Source organism: Hippoglossus hippoglossus, chromosome 1 (assembly GCF_009819705.1).
Source record: "Hippoglossus hippoglossus isolate fHipHip1 chromosome 1, fHipHip1.pri, whole genome shotgun sequence".
NCBI lineage: Eukaryota > Metazoa > Chordata > Actinopteri > Pleuronectiformes > Pleuronectidae > Hippoglossus > Hippoglossus hippoglossus.
This window is the reverse complement of record NC_047151.1, coordinates 14,696,343-14,713,803: the sequence shown is the minus strand read 5'-3', so window position 1 is coordinate 14,713,803 and position 17,461 is coordinate 14,696,343. Positions and strand designations below refer to the sequence as shown.

The window sequence follows — 17,461 nt, the reverse complement described above, 5'->3', positions numbered from 1 at the left end:
TCTTTTGTTTTATTGGAGCTTCTCTCCAAAGGTTTTTCACTTATTATTTTTGTGGTAACAGTGATAAACATCTTGCTCGTTTGTTCCCGGTGTAGTGTGTGTGTGTGTGTGTGTGTGTGTGTGTGTGTGTGTGTGTGTGTGTGTGTGTGTATGTATGTATAGAGACCGACAGCGCCCTCTGTTGTCGGCGCTGCGCAAACGCCCGGAGACCTCGCACCGCCTGCGCCGTTTTCTCATTGGCCGCTGTGGGTCTCGTGACCACAACAGAAACATGGCTGCCGCAGCTGCAGTCCGGTCGAGCGTGGGTCTGACTTTGAGACTTTCTCGAGTCAAACCGGACTGTAGCACATGTCCGCTGTACCGGCTGAGGAGCGGTGTGACCGGCGGGGCGGACCGGCAGAGGAGCGGCTCCTTCCACAGCTGCAGGACGATAAACCGACATTTACAGACGAGCATGGGTGAGAGCTGGTGTTTGCTAACAGCTTTAGCCTCAAACAAGACAGTGCCGATGTCCTCAGAAGGGAAGTGATTACCATGAGTTTTAATGAGCGGGGACTAGTAGTGTATTTGTTTACCAGTGACTAGTGCCAGTAATGTTTGGTTTTCATGTGGTGGATGGAGAAGAGCAGTTATTTAAATATGTCCTCAATAACACTCCCAGCATTCACTCTGGCAGTGAAACTTTGTGCAACAAGTCCAACACCCCCCTCATCCCTCCATTCAACAACCAGGAGCAGCTGATCTCACCCTCTCTGTCCCCGTGTCCGTGTTTGTCTTTCCAAAAGGTCTCCACCACAGTGAGGAGGGGGTCTCCAATGCTGAGGACCCAGAGGACGTGTAAGTTTGTTGTAAATCAAAGCACACATCCTGCATCTGTAGCACTAGAACAACTTCTCTGCTACTCTCCAGCTGTAAAGTTCAACTTAGTGAAGGCTACATGTGGTTTGCATTCAAGGTCAGTTAAATATTCGCATTTCTTTCCATCCTAACTTCGCCCTGACCATATATCTGTATCGCTGATACTTTGAGGGTCAAGGTGAGGGCGATCCCAGCTGGTAGGGGGGGTGCACCCTGGACAGGTCACCAGTCCATGGCAGGAACAACACGTAGAGACAAACAACCATTCACACTCACATCCACACCTACAATGAACCTAACCCCAATCTGCATGTGTTTGGACTGTGGGAGAAAACCCACTCAGACACGGGGAGAACATGCAAACTCTACACAGAAAGACCCTGACTGAACTGGTGTATTGCAAGTCCAACATACAGACCCTGGTCAGACGCTGGTCAGCGCTAAGTTCATTCTGAACACAACTAAATGTGTCCTGAAATCCAATCACATATTCAGAGGTGGTCTGGGCCACATTCTTTTCACTGTGTGAACATTTTCGTGAATTTTTCAGGGGATAAACAATATTTAATATCTTGTTATCTGGTAAGTGTAGTGCTTGTAGGACAGGGTGGTGAATTTAAACTTTTTCAAAACTTTTCATCTGACTCAAATGTCTGATTGGCTTAAAAAATGTGTAATTATTTTGAAACCTCATCGTTGATCTTGATTTAATTGGGTTAGATATTTTACTCCTGCTCTCATCTTTGTTGTTTAGGGTGAATGTGGTGTATATAAATCGATCTGGACAGAGGATCCCAGTTAGAGCCAAAGTGGGAGATAATGTTATGTATTTGGCTCACAAGCATGGAATCGAGCTGGAAGGTGAGTGATTAAATCTCTCTTAAATATTTAATCAAAGTTTTAAGACAACTGCTGCTTATTAACTCCGGCAAGGAGGTAATTTATTTTACCCATGTCTGTCTGTTTATTTGTTACCAGGACTATGGAAAAACTACTAAACTTATTTCTACCAAACTTGGGGGATGGGGTCTGACATTTTTGTGTAGATGTGGATTAAGGGGGGGGTGGGGGGGGGGGGGGGGGATCCAGAATTAGAGTTTTTTGTATTTCTTTTTTAAATTGCAACATCTGGCATTTTTCTTAAATCTTTCATGGAATGCTTAGATCTTGATTTTTCCAATGTTTAGGACTATGATTCCTGATAAATGAATTAAGGTCATCAGACCACCTCCTTTTTTCTTGTCTATTTTCTACTAACAGAATTAGTAAATCATGTGCAGGGTTGTGCTCTTTACTGAGGGCCGTTTTAATTATTTGTGTTTCTGTTTTATTCAGGAGCCTGCGAGGCATCGTTAGCCTGCTCAACATGTCACGTCTATGTGAACGCTGACCATTTTGACAAACTGCCAGAGCCTGATGAGCGGTAAGTCTTGTGTCCAAACTAATGCAGCTATTTTTCAAAACTTTCCCCTCTGTCTCTTGTCCACACACAAACTAAGTTTTAAGACATTACAATGCAGATTTTTACAAATGCCAGATTTTCTAAATCTCTGGTTTCTGTGTACATGTGTGAACATGTAAAACTGAGCTTATGGAAATGATGTCACAGGTTACTTTGCTCATTCCCACTATTGCCTTGTATATATCATATTAAACTTTAGACCTTGTGCCAGAAACATCCTGGATAAGATGGCGAAACAGTTGTCAAATAACTATAAGCAAAGATATAAGCAAAAAACTGAGCTTCTACTGTTTTGATTTGAAGTTTCTACCACCAGAGGGAAAGAAGCTCACAATGTTCTCTGGTATTTGAAGGATCGTTGACTTTCTCGGAACCTACTGGCCTGGTTGTTTTTTTGTGGACGAAGATATTTTGTAAAAGAGTGGGAAAATATTCCTTCTGAAAATATCCGCCTTAGTGTAGACAAGGCCTAATACTAATCTTCCTCTTAAACCATGACATTTACATTTCAACTAATGTATGATAGGGTGAAAGTACGATCACTGTTATATTTACTGATTTGATTAATGTTGGTTGTCAGGGAGGATGACATGCTGGACATGGCGCCCATGCTCCAGGAGAACTCCCGGCTGGGGTGCCAGATAATTCTCACTCCAGAGATGGACGGCATCGAGTTGACCTTGCCCAAAGTCACCAGGAACTTCTATGTGGACGGCCATGTTCCCAAACCTCACTGAGAAGAGGCACAAAAGATGAAGAAGGGGGACTGGGAAAGAAATGAGAGCGTCTCTGTGAGCTAGACACCATGTGTGCTGGTTGAGAGAGGGGGCGACGCACGGCTAAGATAGTAACGTCCGTAGCAACTCCCAAGACGTCTTGCCGACTGACAAATTCAACAGTTGACCATTGACATGACAGGCCTGCAGATGAGATCACACATAGTCAGATACTGAGTCTCACTGAGGGTCAAACTAATGGTTTGTTCCAAAAACAACTGATGGTTTGACTGATAATGTATTTATTTATGTGGAGCATTCTCAGGCCCAAACTAGACACAATTCAATCTAAACTGTTCTTTGAGAGGACTTTGACATTTTATGGTTGTCATTGTTGAGCCATTTTTTTAACAAAGTCTATCTTTGTGCCGTCAAATGGAACATTCCTTGTTACAGCTCATATACGCACAAGTATCACATGATGTTCTCTGTTCATCATTTTCACACTTTTGATTTTTCAGATATTGTATACATGGCATTTATTCTCATTTTTATGAGTCTGGTTCTTTTGTGGGTGTTTTTGTTTTTCTCCTGCAAGGACTAAAGCCAGATACAGAGGAAGCAGCTGTATATTATAATGAATGTGTATCTGGAAACCTAAGGTTGGTGGCAGGGTGGACTCTTAAATACACAAACCAGACTGTTGAAACTAATGTTATTCACTATAAACTAAATAATCATTCTTTGTGAGTTGTGTTTCTGAAGGTCAGAGGAAAGATGCATGTTGAAGCACTTCCTGTCAGGTGACAGTGATTGTGGCTCGATGAGTTGAAGTGGTTCAGGTTTGCTGTGATCCTGGCTTGAAGCTGGTCGACACACAAAATCAGTTTACCTCATCTCCCCTTTACTTGTTAGCTCTACTCTACTTAATCCAGCTTGCACACAAATGTCAGTGAATTGTGTGTATTATGTATTAGAAAACATTTAAAGTTGTGCAATAAAAATTGTTTTCAAAAGTATGTTTTGTACACCTCCTCCATTACCACTTAGAGAAAAATGGCAACAGTGAAGCAAACATTGATATATCCAGACTATTCAATACTAGTTGGGTGCATATACAAATACCAAATACCTAGAAAGGCCTCACGTGTTGTTGCAGAGAGCTGTTTGCTGCAGCAGCTTCCAGGTGAGACTGGAGTTCGCTGAGGGGCCACACTTTTATCCCCCTGCAGGTGTAATCTGTGTAAACCAGGAACACCCGTGCATGCAGCTCAACACGACAGGAGCCGGTCATGGCCACCAGCTCCACCGGTGTGGCCCCGGCTCGTCTGTATCAGCTGATGATCGATCCTGGTGGTTAATGGTGAGAATCGACACATGCAGCGATCGGTGGATGTTGGGTTTGATTTTGAGAACAAGTTCTTGTACCGTTGATCCTCAGGCCTTGATGGCAGAGAGGGGGTTAGCTAAAGAGGCCATGACAGGTCAGAAAGGAGGACTGATGATGAGAAGAAGAAGACGAAGAAGGATCGGTGAGGTTGATGTGAGAATGTGATCGCAGGGCCCAAGCGATGTACGATCACAGGTTATGGATCAAAGTTTGCGATCATTAGATGTATAATGTCCATCCATGAAATCGGATACTAAAACAGACACCGATCTAAAGCTTAAATGAAGCCATGGTGAATTGATGCGGACATGAGGAGATATACGCGGTGGTTACAGACATTGTAAGGTCACGATCTGTGATTGTGGGAAACCGATTTTAACATTCAAGTCGCTTTTATACACGTTTCTATATTCATGTATAAAAACCAGTGGATCAATCACTGCGATCAGCTCGTGCGCTCGCGACAGTTTAAAAAGTTGACCCCCGCGAAAATCTGCGACAAACTTCAGCTGCTGCATCAGAGTCCGAGGAGAAATTCAACCGCAGCTTTGTTTCATTGTTACCGGTGAGTTTAAGAAAGTTCGATTTAATAAAAGAAACGTCTCTATTTAAAAAAACAACAACACACGGTGTCCACACGGAGAATGTGCAGCTTTACTGTATTTAACTTTGGAACAGCAGTGACAACCCTAACAACAATAACCCGGATTTTCTTGGGCCACAAAGATAGAATGTATTTTTTTTTTTTTTAAACTGTCGATTTATGTTGTCAACTGCAAAAGTGTTGTAGCACTAGCTTACACAGGAGCTCAGTTACAGCAGCTGTTTAAATGGTAAAGTAGCTATTTTCTAAATCCAAGACCTCTTATTTACTCCCTAGAATCTTCTCCAACCACCATCACTCTGTTTTGTAGAATATAAGGTCATGTGACACATATTCAACAGCCTTAAGAGGTAAAAACATTAGGGGTTACACAAGGAATATGAATTATTAGATAAAAGTCTTAAAAAATGTTTTATTATTGTCTTAGAAACTATGTCTGAGGGCAGTGTTTTTGTGTGTGTGTGTGTTCCTTTCTGATGCAGACACCTCAACATGAGCACAGGACCGACGACACAAGCCACTTTTATTCAAGGAAACCAGAAGACGGCGGAGCAGGATGCGTCTCACTCTGCACTCTTCTACCTCCTCCAAGAAGTTTCCAGGCTGGCGTCTCCTGGCCACAGCAGTGTCCTGGGTGCAAATTCGCCCTCCGAAAGGCTCGACGAGGCGTCCACACCGGGGGGTTTCATCGTTGAAACGGAGGTAGAGGATGAGCATTTAGGATATGATAGTTTCTGCCAGCACAGTTTCTCGCCTTTAAATCTGTTGAACAAAGTGGAGGAGGAAAGTCACAGCAGCAAGGTAATGAGTTTGAACGAGCCGCGTCGCAAAGGTTCCAGCCCCTTGAAAGTGCTGAGTCTGATCAACCTGCAGTGTGACAGGATCCTGCATCAGGGAGATGTAGAGGAGCCGCACCCAAGTTCAGTATCATCCAAGGCAAAATTAGGCCGTTCAACAGCCAGGTCGTCAACTGCTGCAGCCGATGTTACAGGACACGGGGTTGGAAGTGACACTTCTCATATCAAGAGACAAGAAATCACAGCCTCTGTCCGTGATGTGGAAGATGTGAGAGGGCTCAGTATTTATAAAGACTCCCAGGTGGGTTGTAGTCTTCAACCTCAGCCTGCTGAAATAACAGACACTGTTTTACCAGAGCTGATGAAGGATAATGCAACTGCCTCCTCTCAACCGCAACATTGGGACAAAAGGGAGGCCATGTTTAATGTTAACAGAGAATTCGAGTTGAGCCAGGAGTGTAAGACGGACTTTTTGAATGTACCCTTCTCTGAAAATGCTTTGTCACAAGCACACATGCACAGTGCACCCATTAATACCCAGCTGATTGTAAATTCAAATGAAGAGACAAGTGTATATCTACCGAAGCCAGCACTGACAGTAGACTGCAACGCAAACATTGTGTTGACCCCATGTGACACCCAGCTGTCGCCCCCGAGCGCTGAGAGGTGTCTTTCATTCCTAAAAACTGATATCAGAACCACAGGACCTAATCCATCAAAGGAGGCATCACCCACAGTTGAACAACTAAAATCCTCAAGCTACAATGTGCCTTCTGCAAACTCACAACCAGAACTCAGGCCTGTGCAAAACGAGGAAATTGCTCCTCCGTCTTCCTGGCAGTGGAGAACCAAGACTCCAAGAAAACAACCTCATCCCAGCCGGAGTGTTGACATCCAAGACCCAGACATCCAGGGAGTGACGTTCAGGATGGGCTCGGAGCTGGACGACAGCAGGGAGCAGTGTCGGCTCCTCATAACTTCAAAGTACAGGTACTGACAGATTTACTGCATTTTTTGGGTGTGTGTGAGTTTAGAAGATGGTGATTTAAATGTATAGAATTTGCACACATTGCTGGTGTCTGCTGCACGCGTACCCTTCACAGCAAGGAGCTCTTCAAGTGTGTGAGAAAGCCGAGGCTGAGGACACGGACATCCCAGAAAACCCTCAAAACTTGCAGCTCAGATGAGGAGAGTGACCTGACGGTTTCCAGTGAGTAACACCTAAGTACCTGCACTCTTCGGTGAAGCTTTGCATACCTTACTACACCTGCTCCAAAGAGTAATGTTGAGTCCTACAAGTATCTCATTAATGAAATATTCATGAATCTTTATCTCTATTTGTATGAACTGAAAATCACAGGGTTGTCTCTAAATACAGTTTCTATAACCTACAGGGAGAAAAGGGAAACATATTCAAATGTAAATGTGTATCATGTAGATTATGTATCGCTGCAAAAATGCCAATTTTCTCCACTAGGGGGTGCCACTTTATTACAACGTGTAAGGCAACAGCATCATTTGCTTAGGACAGGGTCTAAACATTTATAAATCTTAAGTGAAACTGCTGTGTAAACATTCTAACACCATAATGTTTATCATGACAAGTGCCCTTCATGCCAAGTAGCAAACACAGAAAAGTGAGTCAAAGTGGACTATATGTTCAAACATGTCATTTTTAGTGTCAGCTATACGACCATTATTATTTTTACATCGTTGGATTTCTAAGAGGAGGATTTACTTGAAGTTTATCACAGTGACATAGATGTTACATATGTTTTACTGATCGTTTACGGATGAGAACATTTGCATCCGATTGAAGCTATTGTTTTCAGTCAATGTTCAACATTAACAAATATGTTTGAGCCACAGAATGACGTCAAATAATGCAGATTAATAATCTAATGGATTGTCTTGAATTTGTGGTTGCCTTACACACACTTTTTCTTTTTCTTTATATTTACAAATAAACTTGTTGCAATATGATTGTTTCTCTCTGCCGCATCAGAGGATAAAGTCTGTGCATCGTGCGGCACCAGGAAGACGCCCATGTGGAGAGATGCAGAGGATGGGACCCCGCTCTGTAATGCCTGTGGGATAAGGTAGCTCATATTAATACCACTGGCTGTTAAATATTTGAAAAATGCAAACAACTATGTCACACAAGTTTCTTCCACAGTGGCATGATTTAGTTTATGATGTTTACATGAGTTGCTAGAAGAGTGCGTGTGCGTGTGCGTGTGCGTGCATGTGCGTGTGCGTGTGTGTGTACGTGAATATTAGCCCTACAAGGCCCAAGATGATTTGAAACACTGGGTGGCATTATTAATAATGTGATGTCAAACCAGAGTGTGTTTCATCAAAGAACATTCATCTAATCACTCGTGTATCTCTTTACAAGGTATAAGAAGTACAGAGTGCGCTGTGTCAACTGCTGGCATATCCCCAGGAAAGAGGGCAACTCCAACTCATGCTGCCTCAGGTGTGGAAACTTGGTGAGGCTGACCTCAGCTCAACGGAAACACACAACCTAGGGAACCTACACAGAGAAAAGGCTTTTTATGTCCACATGTGACGGAGCTGTGCACACACCAGCACAAGACTGTACCCTCTCTGTTGCTGTTGTTCTTTGTCCTCGACAATTCAGTACAGATGTTAAGGCAAAAAAGAAAGAACCAACACCAGCCTCTTGTATTTTACTTGACTCAGGGTATTTAAATTAGTTTCACTGCCTCAGTGAATTCCTAACAGAATTCATTCACTTCAGCTCCATGGTTGCCATTAAAGTGCTGTATACATCACAAGAAAACATAAAAAAAATTAACTAAATCAATAAACTGGCAAAAATCCTTTAAAACTAGAACCTTCCAAAACTTAAAAATGGACACTGTAAGAGAGTGGTCTGCACCTCTATCTTTCCTGCACTGGTCCTTGTATTGTAGCATGTGTGACAAAGTTTATTCAGTTGATTGTTTTTGTCTTCCCTCTGTCTGCTGAGCACAGAGCACAGACAGTTTGTAGCAGAGCTCGGAGTCATTTAGCACAAATAAACAGGACTCTGTAGGGCTACTCTAAGAACTACACACATTCTGTGGAAAGTTTATTCATAATTGTTGTGAGTTTTCATCTAAATAGCTTCAGTGTTGCTCGTGTATAATGGTCGTTGGTCTCCAACAACAGCTGCAATACAAAGTTATCTCTGTGCAGGACCAAAAAACTGCAACCTGAGCTCAGTGTTGTGTTCACTGTTATTAACTGCAAAATGATTAACTTCATCGTGGCCTTGACAGCAAGTCTGTCTGCCACATACTTAGTTACACAAGTTAAATTATTTATTTTGTTCGTCATAATTTCTAACTTATTTTTTGGATGTTTGTTTATCTTGGTGTTCATTTGGGTTGTTGCTGCTAACGTTGGTGCATTTTTTTCCTGTGAGGAAAGAAACCCTCTTTGTGTGAACTTGCATGGGTTTGGGTTTGTATTAAAGTCTGTATATAACACTCTGTTTCCCAGCTCTTTCATGTGTGTAGCTGCATGAGCACTGCCCGGTCTTGATCTAAATATTATACCCACACGAAAATGCAATTAGAAAATAGTATAATAGTTTTAGAGGGGTGCCCTACACATAACCTATCACATTAAACTGTATGTGAGGGGGAAGAATTGTTCATTAATGAGGCTTCCCACAGTTTCCTTAGCCCACCCTGCAGTAGTGACCTGTGTACCAAGTGGGTGGCCTCACACAGATTGATACAGTGCAGCTATTATTTCAAAATGGATTACGTCTTCTGATTTGAAACAGCCAGAGAGAGAGAGTTGTCTCTCTCACCATGAGCCAAAACGTCAAGTGAAGAGGAACTGAGGGAAATGAGCATTGTGTTGGCCAACAACATGAAAAGACTAAGCTCTATAAAATGTATACATACTTCAGCCCAAACCAGGTTCACCTGCTGTTGACATGTTAACATTGCAATTTCAAACAATAATAAACATGTGATGGGAAGTAACTGAGAACATTTACATTCAGTTTAGTAGATCACTCCAGAGGTTAATATTTAACTAAGATAAGATCAAACTTTACTGATCCCACACTGGGGATATTAATTTGTTAAAGCAGCAGATAGAATCAAGTAGACGAGACTATAAAAGGCAATCAAATATAAATGTTTTTTTTTATAAAAATGCAAAGAATATGTACATTATATACACCTTTGAGTTCAGATGTGAATTAGTATAATGACATTGAAATGGATATTGAAAATATTGAAATAGACATATCCATATACATGTATATGCAAGTATAGAATTAATGATTTTCACACTAAGAGGCATGTGGAATACTATAATATGATATAATTGGTATACGTTATACAGATAACGTGCAAGAGGACATTTACAGCTCGACAATCATTACTTTGTGGATTAAGTTATTTTTTTATGTAAAAGGATGTTGAGCTTCTACAACTAATTGCTCATATATGTAGCTTAAGTTAAAGTTGGCTCCACATTGATCAATTACGAAGCTCATCACAAATTAAGTCAATGATAAAAGTCAACAATATAATTTATTATTAGAGCCAATCTCCATTGATCGTCCTCTGATTAAAAATGGAGTTTAAGTTTTTAACTCCCACCGCTGCTAATCAATACACATAGGGACTATGAAGTCCATGAAGGTACAGGCTATAATAGGCCTATAAATCTAAATAAACAAAATATTGTACAAACCATTAATTTGATCATAGAACTGAGTGGATTACCAATCATCAGTTATTGCTACAGGACCATTAATAATCTGAAGCTTCATGTCTCAGCTCATTGTTGTGTTCAGGAGGAGGAGGAAGTTTGCAGTGGGGGCTGAAAAGTGGAGGATACAGTCAGATGCGTAACTTTTAGTGAATGAAAGGGGAGAAGGGGGTTTGCGCCTGCTTCGTCCAAGACAGGCGCTCAGCCACCGGACACTCTGGGGACCATGACCTTGGACTGTATGGAGCTGGAGACGGACTCCACTCCTCGGCTGCGGGAGGATGGAGGCTTCTCTGTGCGTGTGCAGCGAGGTGCCGGCTGGGGAGGGTCCTCGGCGAAGCCCCCCTACTCGTACATCGCTCTCATCACCATGGCCATCCTGCAGAGCCCAGAGAAGAGGCTGACCCTCAGTGACATATGTGATTTTATCAGCCAGCGCTTCGCGTATTATCGGGAGAAGTTCCCCGCGTGGCAGAACTCCATCCGGCACAACTTGTCTCTGAACGACTGCTTCGTGAAGATGCCCCGGGAGCCTGGGAATCCCGGGAAGGGAAACTACTGGACCCTGGATCCCATGTCCGCAGATATGTTTGAGAATGGGAGTTTTCTTCGGCGGAGGAAACGCTTCAAGAGGCGACACTTCCTTTTGGGAACGGTGAAGGAGTCCGAGGCGCAAGAGCGCATCAGCCGCATGTCCGTGTTTCCTCTGCTCGGAGCGCGCAGGATGGTTTCTTGTCTCCAGGGTCTTGACTTGGACACAGGAGCGGGTTTAAGACCCCCCACTAGTCCCAGCCTCCCACCTGTGAGCCGGATTATACCTGAGCTCTCCTCGCTTCTCTCCAAGACTTTCCCCTCGTCTTTAACCTTTGAACATCTCCACCCGGGACGCTGCGCCCTCGTCGCACCTCTGCCTCCAAACTTCATGCCTCCTGTACCCAACTACCCTGTTACTCAGTTATCCACTGTTCCTGTTGGCATCTTTAAACATTTCCTCTAACTTAATTTGATTTGATGATCTAATGATGAGGATAGGAGTTTGAATGTCTGAACTCACAGAGAAATTAACAGAATCTCCTTCCCCGCTAGATAAACTCTTGGTACTTTATATAAATATAACTCTGGCTATGGCCTAAACTTACAACTAGGCCAATGTATTTGTGTGTTTGCTTGACGCAAATGATGTTGAATAAATTATATTTTACGGCTCTTATAAGGTTTGGAATAAAAATGTCATGGTATTTACACCTTCTGTGCAGTTTGACGGGTTTATCATTATTCATAAACACAATTGAATAATGAAGGTCATTAGGCTGTCTTCGTTTTCACGTTACCATTTGTAGAGAGTTTTTCTTATTTATCAAATAATACATGTATTTACTGAATTGAAAGATCTGAGCGAAGTGAGCAACTAAAACTTCACAGTATAACTGACTGATTCCCCAAAATAATAATAATAATAATAATAATAATAATAATAGTAGTAGTAATAGTACTCAGGAGATTTAAAGTGTTCCGATGTGACAGTGGATGATTGGTCTTCTTTCCTAAAAATGTTAAAAGAATGTGTGTGTGTGTGTGTGTTTGCTTTTCTTTGATGGCCAATTTAGCTTCAATACCGTCAATGTGAGGTCCTCACAAAATTCGAAGGGTTGTTTGAGGGTGAGTCTTGGTTTTAGTATTAGGGTTAGAATTAGATTTAGGTAAGGGGTTAGGGTTCGAGTGTGTGTGTGTGTGTGTGTGTGTGTGCATGTGTTCCATGTATTATGTTGTGGGGACCTAAATCTCATTATAGGGACTTGACTTTCTCATGGGGACAAAAAGCAAGCCCTCATAATTTAAATCATTACATTTTAAGGTGAAGACATGTTTTAAGGTTGGGTTAAGTTTAAGTTTAGGTCATGGTTACATTTAAGGTTAGGTTCAGGTTAAGGTTCAGGTTAGGGTTAGGCAAGTATAGTAACTATGGATAAGCATAGAGTAGGTCTCCAGGAAATCATTGTAAATCAATGTAATGTACTCTGAATGGAGACACAACTGTGTGTGTCTGTGAGAGAGAGAAAGAGAGAGACGTGTTGCACATCATGTTAGAAGGTGGGTCCACTTCAGTCAACACAGGCCTGTAGCAACACACGCGGCTCTTGTAAAAGTCTCTGAAGCTCAAATAAGTAACACGTGCAGTGTTTGCTCCGTCAGCATGTAGTGCACATGAAATACATCTGGTCATCTGGTCGCCAGGTGATATCAGCCTGTCACTGTCCTCAATGAAGGGAAGTCACGGCAATGTCCTTACAAGAACAAAATGGAAACATAAAAAGCTAAATGATGAGTTAGTCAGAGTTAACGACAAATTCAAAGATTTTTAATGTGCTTTCCTGTGTTCACCTGTTAAGCACATCAATGCCTAACAACCCTTACAAGTGGTGAAACATATTTTTCGGGTTGTAATAAATTTACCTCTTATTCAAGTATCTCAACTATCTGAAACATGAAGGTGTCACAGTGTTTACTTCAGTCTATCAACAACTCATTTTGCAGTAGTAATATATGTAAGAAGTACAGTCAGTTTTACAATATTGACTGTTTTGCTCGAGATACATTTATCCCTCAAATGTGTTGAGGAAAATGATGTTGGTCGTATCAGATATTCTTCCATATGCAAACAGCTGCCTTCCACTCAAACAACCCTCCAGGGAGCTGTTGGCTTTTCCTTTCATGCTCAGTCATGTTTGAACTTCATTCAATTATAGCACACTTACACACTTGTTTCCAAAATCTCTGTGTATCTCCATTGAGTGTGGAACAATAAAGTCGGACAGAGAAAAGTGAGCACAGCCCCTGAGATGAGCTTGAACTCAGTGGCAGGTTGGAGTGGAGTGTAAATATTTAGAAGAAAGAGGACGTCGTTAGGCCTCAGAACCAGGAATAGACAGATGACACTGACACAGCAGAGTCTCCCATGAGCTGATAATGTATCCAGAGCAGCCAAAGGGACTCTCTGAGGTCTCACTGTGACTGTGAGACCCAGACACTGTTAGACCAGAGTCTAAAATCCATTCATCAACAACATATCAATATTTAAAAAGCAGATTTAACTGAGTGACACGTTGGAAAGAGAGTTTATCAGAAAGTTGGCCCAGCTACACCTGATTGCATTTAATTACATATTTTAAAAGTTCTTAATTGCATACTTGATAGCTTATATCTTGATGGCTCAAAAGAGCACATACCTCTGCCAAGGCTAGAGAGTCAACTGAAATTCAGTGAAGCTGCAACAAATATGCCTGATTCTTTTAATTTAGATCCATTCATCATTCTTTGGGAAATTGTTCAAAAAGTCTGAAAACACAATAATCAAACAAATAATCCATCAAGTTGTCTTTGCGTATTCCTGCTAACTGAAAGACAGATGAACAACACAAGAAAAAAACATGACATACAATATACTAAAATATATTTATATTTAAATATTTATTATTACAAAAAGTATAATATCCATTTGGTTAAACTCAATGTCTGCTGAGAAAAAAAAGGTGGGTAAAATTCTACGTGACTATAGTTATGTTAAACAAATGAGTGATGTGAGGGACTTTCATTTCATTTGACAGGAGTCAGTGTTGTATTGATATTGGTAACAGGAAAAATAAGTTTCCTGCTGATTTAGTTTTTGGCAGATCATCTGTTTCCTGTGGGTGGAAATCCTGCAAAGGAACAATTTTTACTGTAAACCACTTACAAACACATTAATTTCTGAAAAAGGAACTTTTAATTAGTTTTTACATTGGAAACATTCTGCTCTTCAATGAAATCACATTATTTTGTACATTTGCACAATTGTCATGGTTTGTAAAGACAGAGAAGTTTTCACATGTTGTCGATACAAACCAACGAGGCTATCTGCTTAATTTCTTTCTTCTCCCCACACTCCATTACACATGCAAACAAACCCTTATGAAGCTAGGTCTTAGTCAGCAGTCGTCTCTACTTCAGTGATGTTTGTCTCGCCAGCTGAAGACTGCAGTTATGAAGAGTGAGAGCACGGGCAGGCAGGCAGGTCGGTGAGCGACAGACAGGAACACCAGCCAATCATTTTATTTTCTATTTCTGAATGAAATGATTGGTCATTTTTATTACAGTCCTGTGAGGGCCACAGACAAAACTTTAAAAAATAAAAAGGTTTCAGAAACAAATGATCAATCCTACATTTATTAAAAACACACAGCTCTTACATTTGTCTCTTTTCATTTCGGGAAAAAAGAAGAATTACACTAGAGAAGAATATTATAAACAAAATTGTCAATGCCACATCCTTTTCAAAACAAAATCCAAATGCAAGCAGCTCTTTTAAAATATAGTGGCACTTAATCGTTTTAATAAAAAAAGCTTTGATTATGATCTCCTCACTTAATAGTCATTATATCTATCGAGCCTCTGAAGTCTCTTGAGTCTCAATGTTTTGTAGGCTATAACAACAGTACTGAAATTAACATCACTGTCCAATGCCTTGCTCGACCTGGCTGTAGCTAAACATCACAGAAGATATCTGGTTCAGTTCTTCCCCCTCCCCACGCTCCATTAGACACACAAACCAACCCTTACCAACATAAGCCAGGTCTGAGTAACCACTGATTCCCTCCTTAATTTTACAGGGTTTGCTCCATTTGTCTGGATCCTGTGGGGATTTGTTCAGATACACTCCTAAATCAACCCTGTTTCCCACATGGGTTGGGTGGGTGTAGAGCCGCCAGGTGTTGTTGCTGTTGTGTTCAGCCTTCGTATCTGCATCTTCACTTTGAGCTGGAAAGGAGACCACACTACCCTGACAACCGTCACCCGTTTCAACAAGCTTCTCACTCCCCTCACTGCCGGTCTGTTTGGCAAAATCGACACCCTTGTTCTGACTGACAGCTTCCACTCGATGGCCCTTTGTACTACGGGCGTTGCAGTAGACAACATAGTTGCCTTCGTCATCTAAGAGCTCTGCCATTTGACATTCACCTGATTCGGTTTCAAGCATGTTGCCAAACTTCCACTCTGTGTATGGATGATCAGCGTACAGGGCTAGTGCATATGAAGTAGAGGCGCAGGAGCCTGGCTTATTTGGATAAGCGTAGACAGGAACAATCAACCTGCCGCTCTGTGTTTGAAGACCATGGCCCGGCCCGACAGCAAATGTGGCCCAGCCACGGATTTCGTGCAGCTTTGGAGTCAAATCTGTCAGCGCGCTCCAGTTTTCACCATCATCGGTGGTGGTGATGTAGCAGAGCCGAGCCTTGTTGCAGCCAGAATTTATCTGACACATTTCTTCGGAACCATTTTCAACACAGATGAAAAACAGGTACAGTGTATTTTCTTTCTCCTCATACACTGGGCAGGGGTTCATGGTACGGTGTCCAGGAAGAAGTGCATTTCCCACTTCTTTTAGCTCCGACCACTAGAAAAGACACAATTCAGAGGTGTGTAAATAAAATAATAAAATAAAAGTCAATCTAGTTCTGAATATTCACATGTATTTCAGCCATTAGAAAAAAAGAATGCTTGTGAGACAATTACCTGAATCTCATTAGGGTCGTCCTCCTTCAGCTTTCCTGTTTTCATCACCAGCTTTTCAGCATCGGAATCCTTCAAAGTCTTCCGCTTCTCTGCAAAGGCGAGAAGAGTTTGATTGTTTCTGTTGTAGAAAAGAGCAGGAATCCTGTACACACATCCATCCTGATAGTCAAAGACAGGCTGCTCCTGAAGTTGGTTGTCCTTTAAAATTCCAATTTCCATGGTGGGTTTACACGTATAAAACAGTCACTCTAAAGACAAAAGACAGACTCGTAATGTGTGTCTCTCCACAATCACCAAAGTCTGCTGCTGCATTTATAGAGGGAGGGAGGGGTCTTGAATAAGGTGTCAGCTGATGATGAAGATGAAGGAAGTTCCCCAGCTGGAGCAGAACCAAAAGCTATTTGAAAGTTTCTTTCTATTTATCAAAAAGATTCTTTACTTTTCTAACACTGTGTCACTAGAATTATGCCTGAGAAGTATTAAGTTCGATCCTGTGTTCACCTGTTAAGCACATCTATGCCTAACAACCCTTGCAAGTGGTGAAACATATTTTTCGGGTTATAATAAATTTACCTCTTATTCAAGTATCTCAACTTTCTGAAACATGAAGGTGTCACAGTGTTTACTTCAGTCTATCAACAACTCATTTTGCAGTAGTAATATATGTAAGAAGTACAGTCAGTTTTACAATATTGACTGTTTTGCTCTAGATACATTTATCCCTCAAATGTATTGAGGAAAATGATTTTGGTCGTATCAGATATTCTTCCATATGCAAACAGCTGCCTTCCACTCAAACAACCCTCCAGGGAGCTGTTGGCTTTTCCTTTCATGCTCAGTCATGTTTGAACTTCATTCAATTATAGCACACTTACACACTTGTTTCCAAAATCTCTGTGTATCTCCATTGAGTGTGGAACAATAAAGTCAGACAGAGAAAAGTGAGCACAGCCCCTGAGATGAGCTTGAACTCAGTGGCAGGTTGGAGTGGAGTGTAAATATTTAGTAGAAAGAGGAAGTCGTTAGGCCTCAGAACCAGGAATAGACAGATGACACTGACACAGCAGAGTCTCCCATGAGCTGATAATGTATCCATAGCAGCCAAAGGGACTCTCTGAGGTCTCACTGTGACTGTGACACCCAGACACTGTTAGACCAGAGTCTAAAATCCATTCATCAACAACATATCAATATTTAAAAAGCAAATTAAACTGAGTGACACGTTGGAAAGAGAGTTTATCAGAAAGTTGGCCCAGCTACACCTGATTGCATTTAATTACATATTTTAAAAGTTCTTAATTGCATACTTGATAGCTTATATCTTGATGGCTCAAAAGAGCA

General features: G+C 41.6%; 4 protein-coding genes across 6 annotated transcripts; 3 read left to right on the top strand and 1 right to left on the bottom strand.

The window, feature by feature from the left end:
• The first annotated feature begins 243 nt into the window (after positions 1-243).
• Positions 244-4,055, top strand: LOC117771715 (ferredoxin-2, mitochondrial-like). The gene is made up of 5 exons (XM_034602420.1): positions 244-458; positions 786-837; positions 1,613-1,719; positions 2,194-2,281; positions 2,901-4,055. The coding sequence occupies exons 1-5, from the start codon at positions 272-274 to the stop codon at positions 3,055-3,057; spliced, it is 591 nt and encodes a 196-aa protein (XP_034458311.1). The 5' UTR covers positions 244-271; the 3' UTR covers positions 3,058-4,055.
• A 157-nt stretch (positions 4,056-4,212) lies between these two features.
• On the top strand, positions 4,213-9,327 carry zglp1 (zinc finger GATA like protein 1). 3 transcript variants are annotated; one of them, XM_034602284.1, is made up of 5 exons: positions 4,213-4,991; positions 5,513-6,817; positions 6,931-7,037; positions 7,833-7,926; positions 8,226-9,318. In XM_034602284.1, exons 1-5 carry the CDS (start codon positions 4,840-4,842, stop codon positions 8,356-8,358), a joined length of 1,791 nt encoding a protein of 596 aa, XP_034458175.1. In that variant the 5' UTR covers positions 4,213-4,839; the 3' UTR covers positions 8,359-9,318. The 3 variants fall into 3 exon arrangements, with proteins under 3 accessions (XP_034458175.1, XP_034458182.1, XP_034458193.1); XM_034602291.1 differs by having other exon boundaries at positions 4,215-4,399; positions 8,226-9,327; XM_034602302.1 differs by having other exon boundaries at positions 4,421-4,568; positions 8,226-8,626.
• Positions 9,328-10,455: 1,128 nt separating this feature from the next.
• LOC117771709 (forkhead box protein D1-like) lies at positions 10,456-11,828 on the top strand. Its single transcript, XM_034602407.1, has one exon. It carries the CDS (start codon positions 10,797-10,799, stop codon positions 11,565-11,567), a length of 771 nt encoding a protein of 256 aa, XP_034458298.1. The 5' UTR covers positions 10,456-10,796; the 3' UTR covers positions 11,568-11,828.
• A 3,059-nt stretch (positions 11,829-14,887) lies between these two features.
• LOC117771688 (sialidase-4-like) lies at positions 14,888-16,408 on the bottom strand. The gene is made up of 2 exons (XM_034602366.1): positions 16,121-16,408; positions 14,888-16,001 (listed from the first exon to the last, which is right to left on the bottom strand). Exons 1-2 carry the CDS (start codon positions 16,337-16,339, stop codon positions 15,057-15,059), a joined length of 1,164 nt encoding a protein of 387 aa, XP_034458257.1. The 5' UTR covers positions 16,340-16,408; the 3' UTR covers positions 14,888-15,056.
• Positions 16,409-17,461: the final 1,053 nt, after the last annotated feature.

Excerpts from the sequence above, each read along its gene's own strand:
- LOC117771688 (XM_034602366.1), bottom strand. The coding sequence starts at position 16,339 with ATGGAAATTGGAATTTTAAAGGACAACCAACTTCAGGAGCAGCCTGTC. Across the intron at positions 16,002-16,120 it reads ACGACCCTAATGAGATTCAG|TGGTCGGAGCTAAAAGAAGT; the intron begins GTAATTGTCTCA and ends TGTCTTTTCTAG.
- zglp1 (XM_034602284.1), top strand. The coding sequence starts at position 4,840 with ATGTATAAAAACCAGTGGATCAATCACTGCGATCAGCTCGTGCGCTCG. Across the intron at positions 4,992-5,512 it reads GCTTTGTTTCATTGTTACCG|ACACCTCAACATGAGCACAG; the intron begins GTGAGTTTAAGA and ends TTTCTGATGCAG. Across the intron at positions 7,927-8,225 it reads TGTAATGCCTGTGGGATAAG|GTATAAGAAGTACAGAGTGC; the intron begins GTAGCTCATATT and ends TCTCTTTACAAG.
- LOC117771715 (XM_034602420.1), top strand. The coding sequence starts at position 272 with ATGGCTGCCGCAGCTGCAGTCCGGTCGAGCGTGGGTCTGACTTTGAGA. Across the intron at positions 1,720-2,193 it reads GCATGGAATCGAGCTGGAAG|GAGCCTGCGAGGCATCGTTA; the intron begins GTGAGTGATTAA and ends TGTTTTATTCAG. Across the intron at positions 2,282-2,900 it reads CTGCCAGAGCCTGATGAGCG|GGAGGATGACATGCTGGACA; the intron begins GTAAGTCTTGTG and ends GTTGGTTGTCAG.
- LOC117771709 (XM_034602407.1), top strand. The coding sequence starts at position 10,797 with ATGACCTTGGACTGTATGGAGCTGGAGACGGACTCCACTCCTCGGCTG.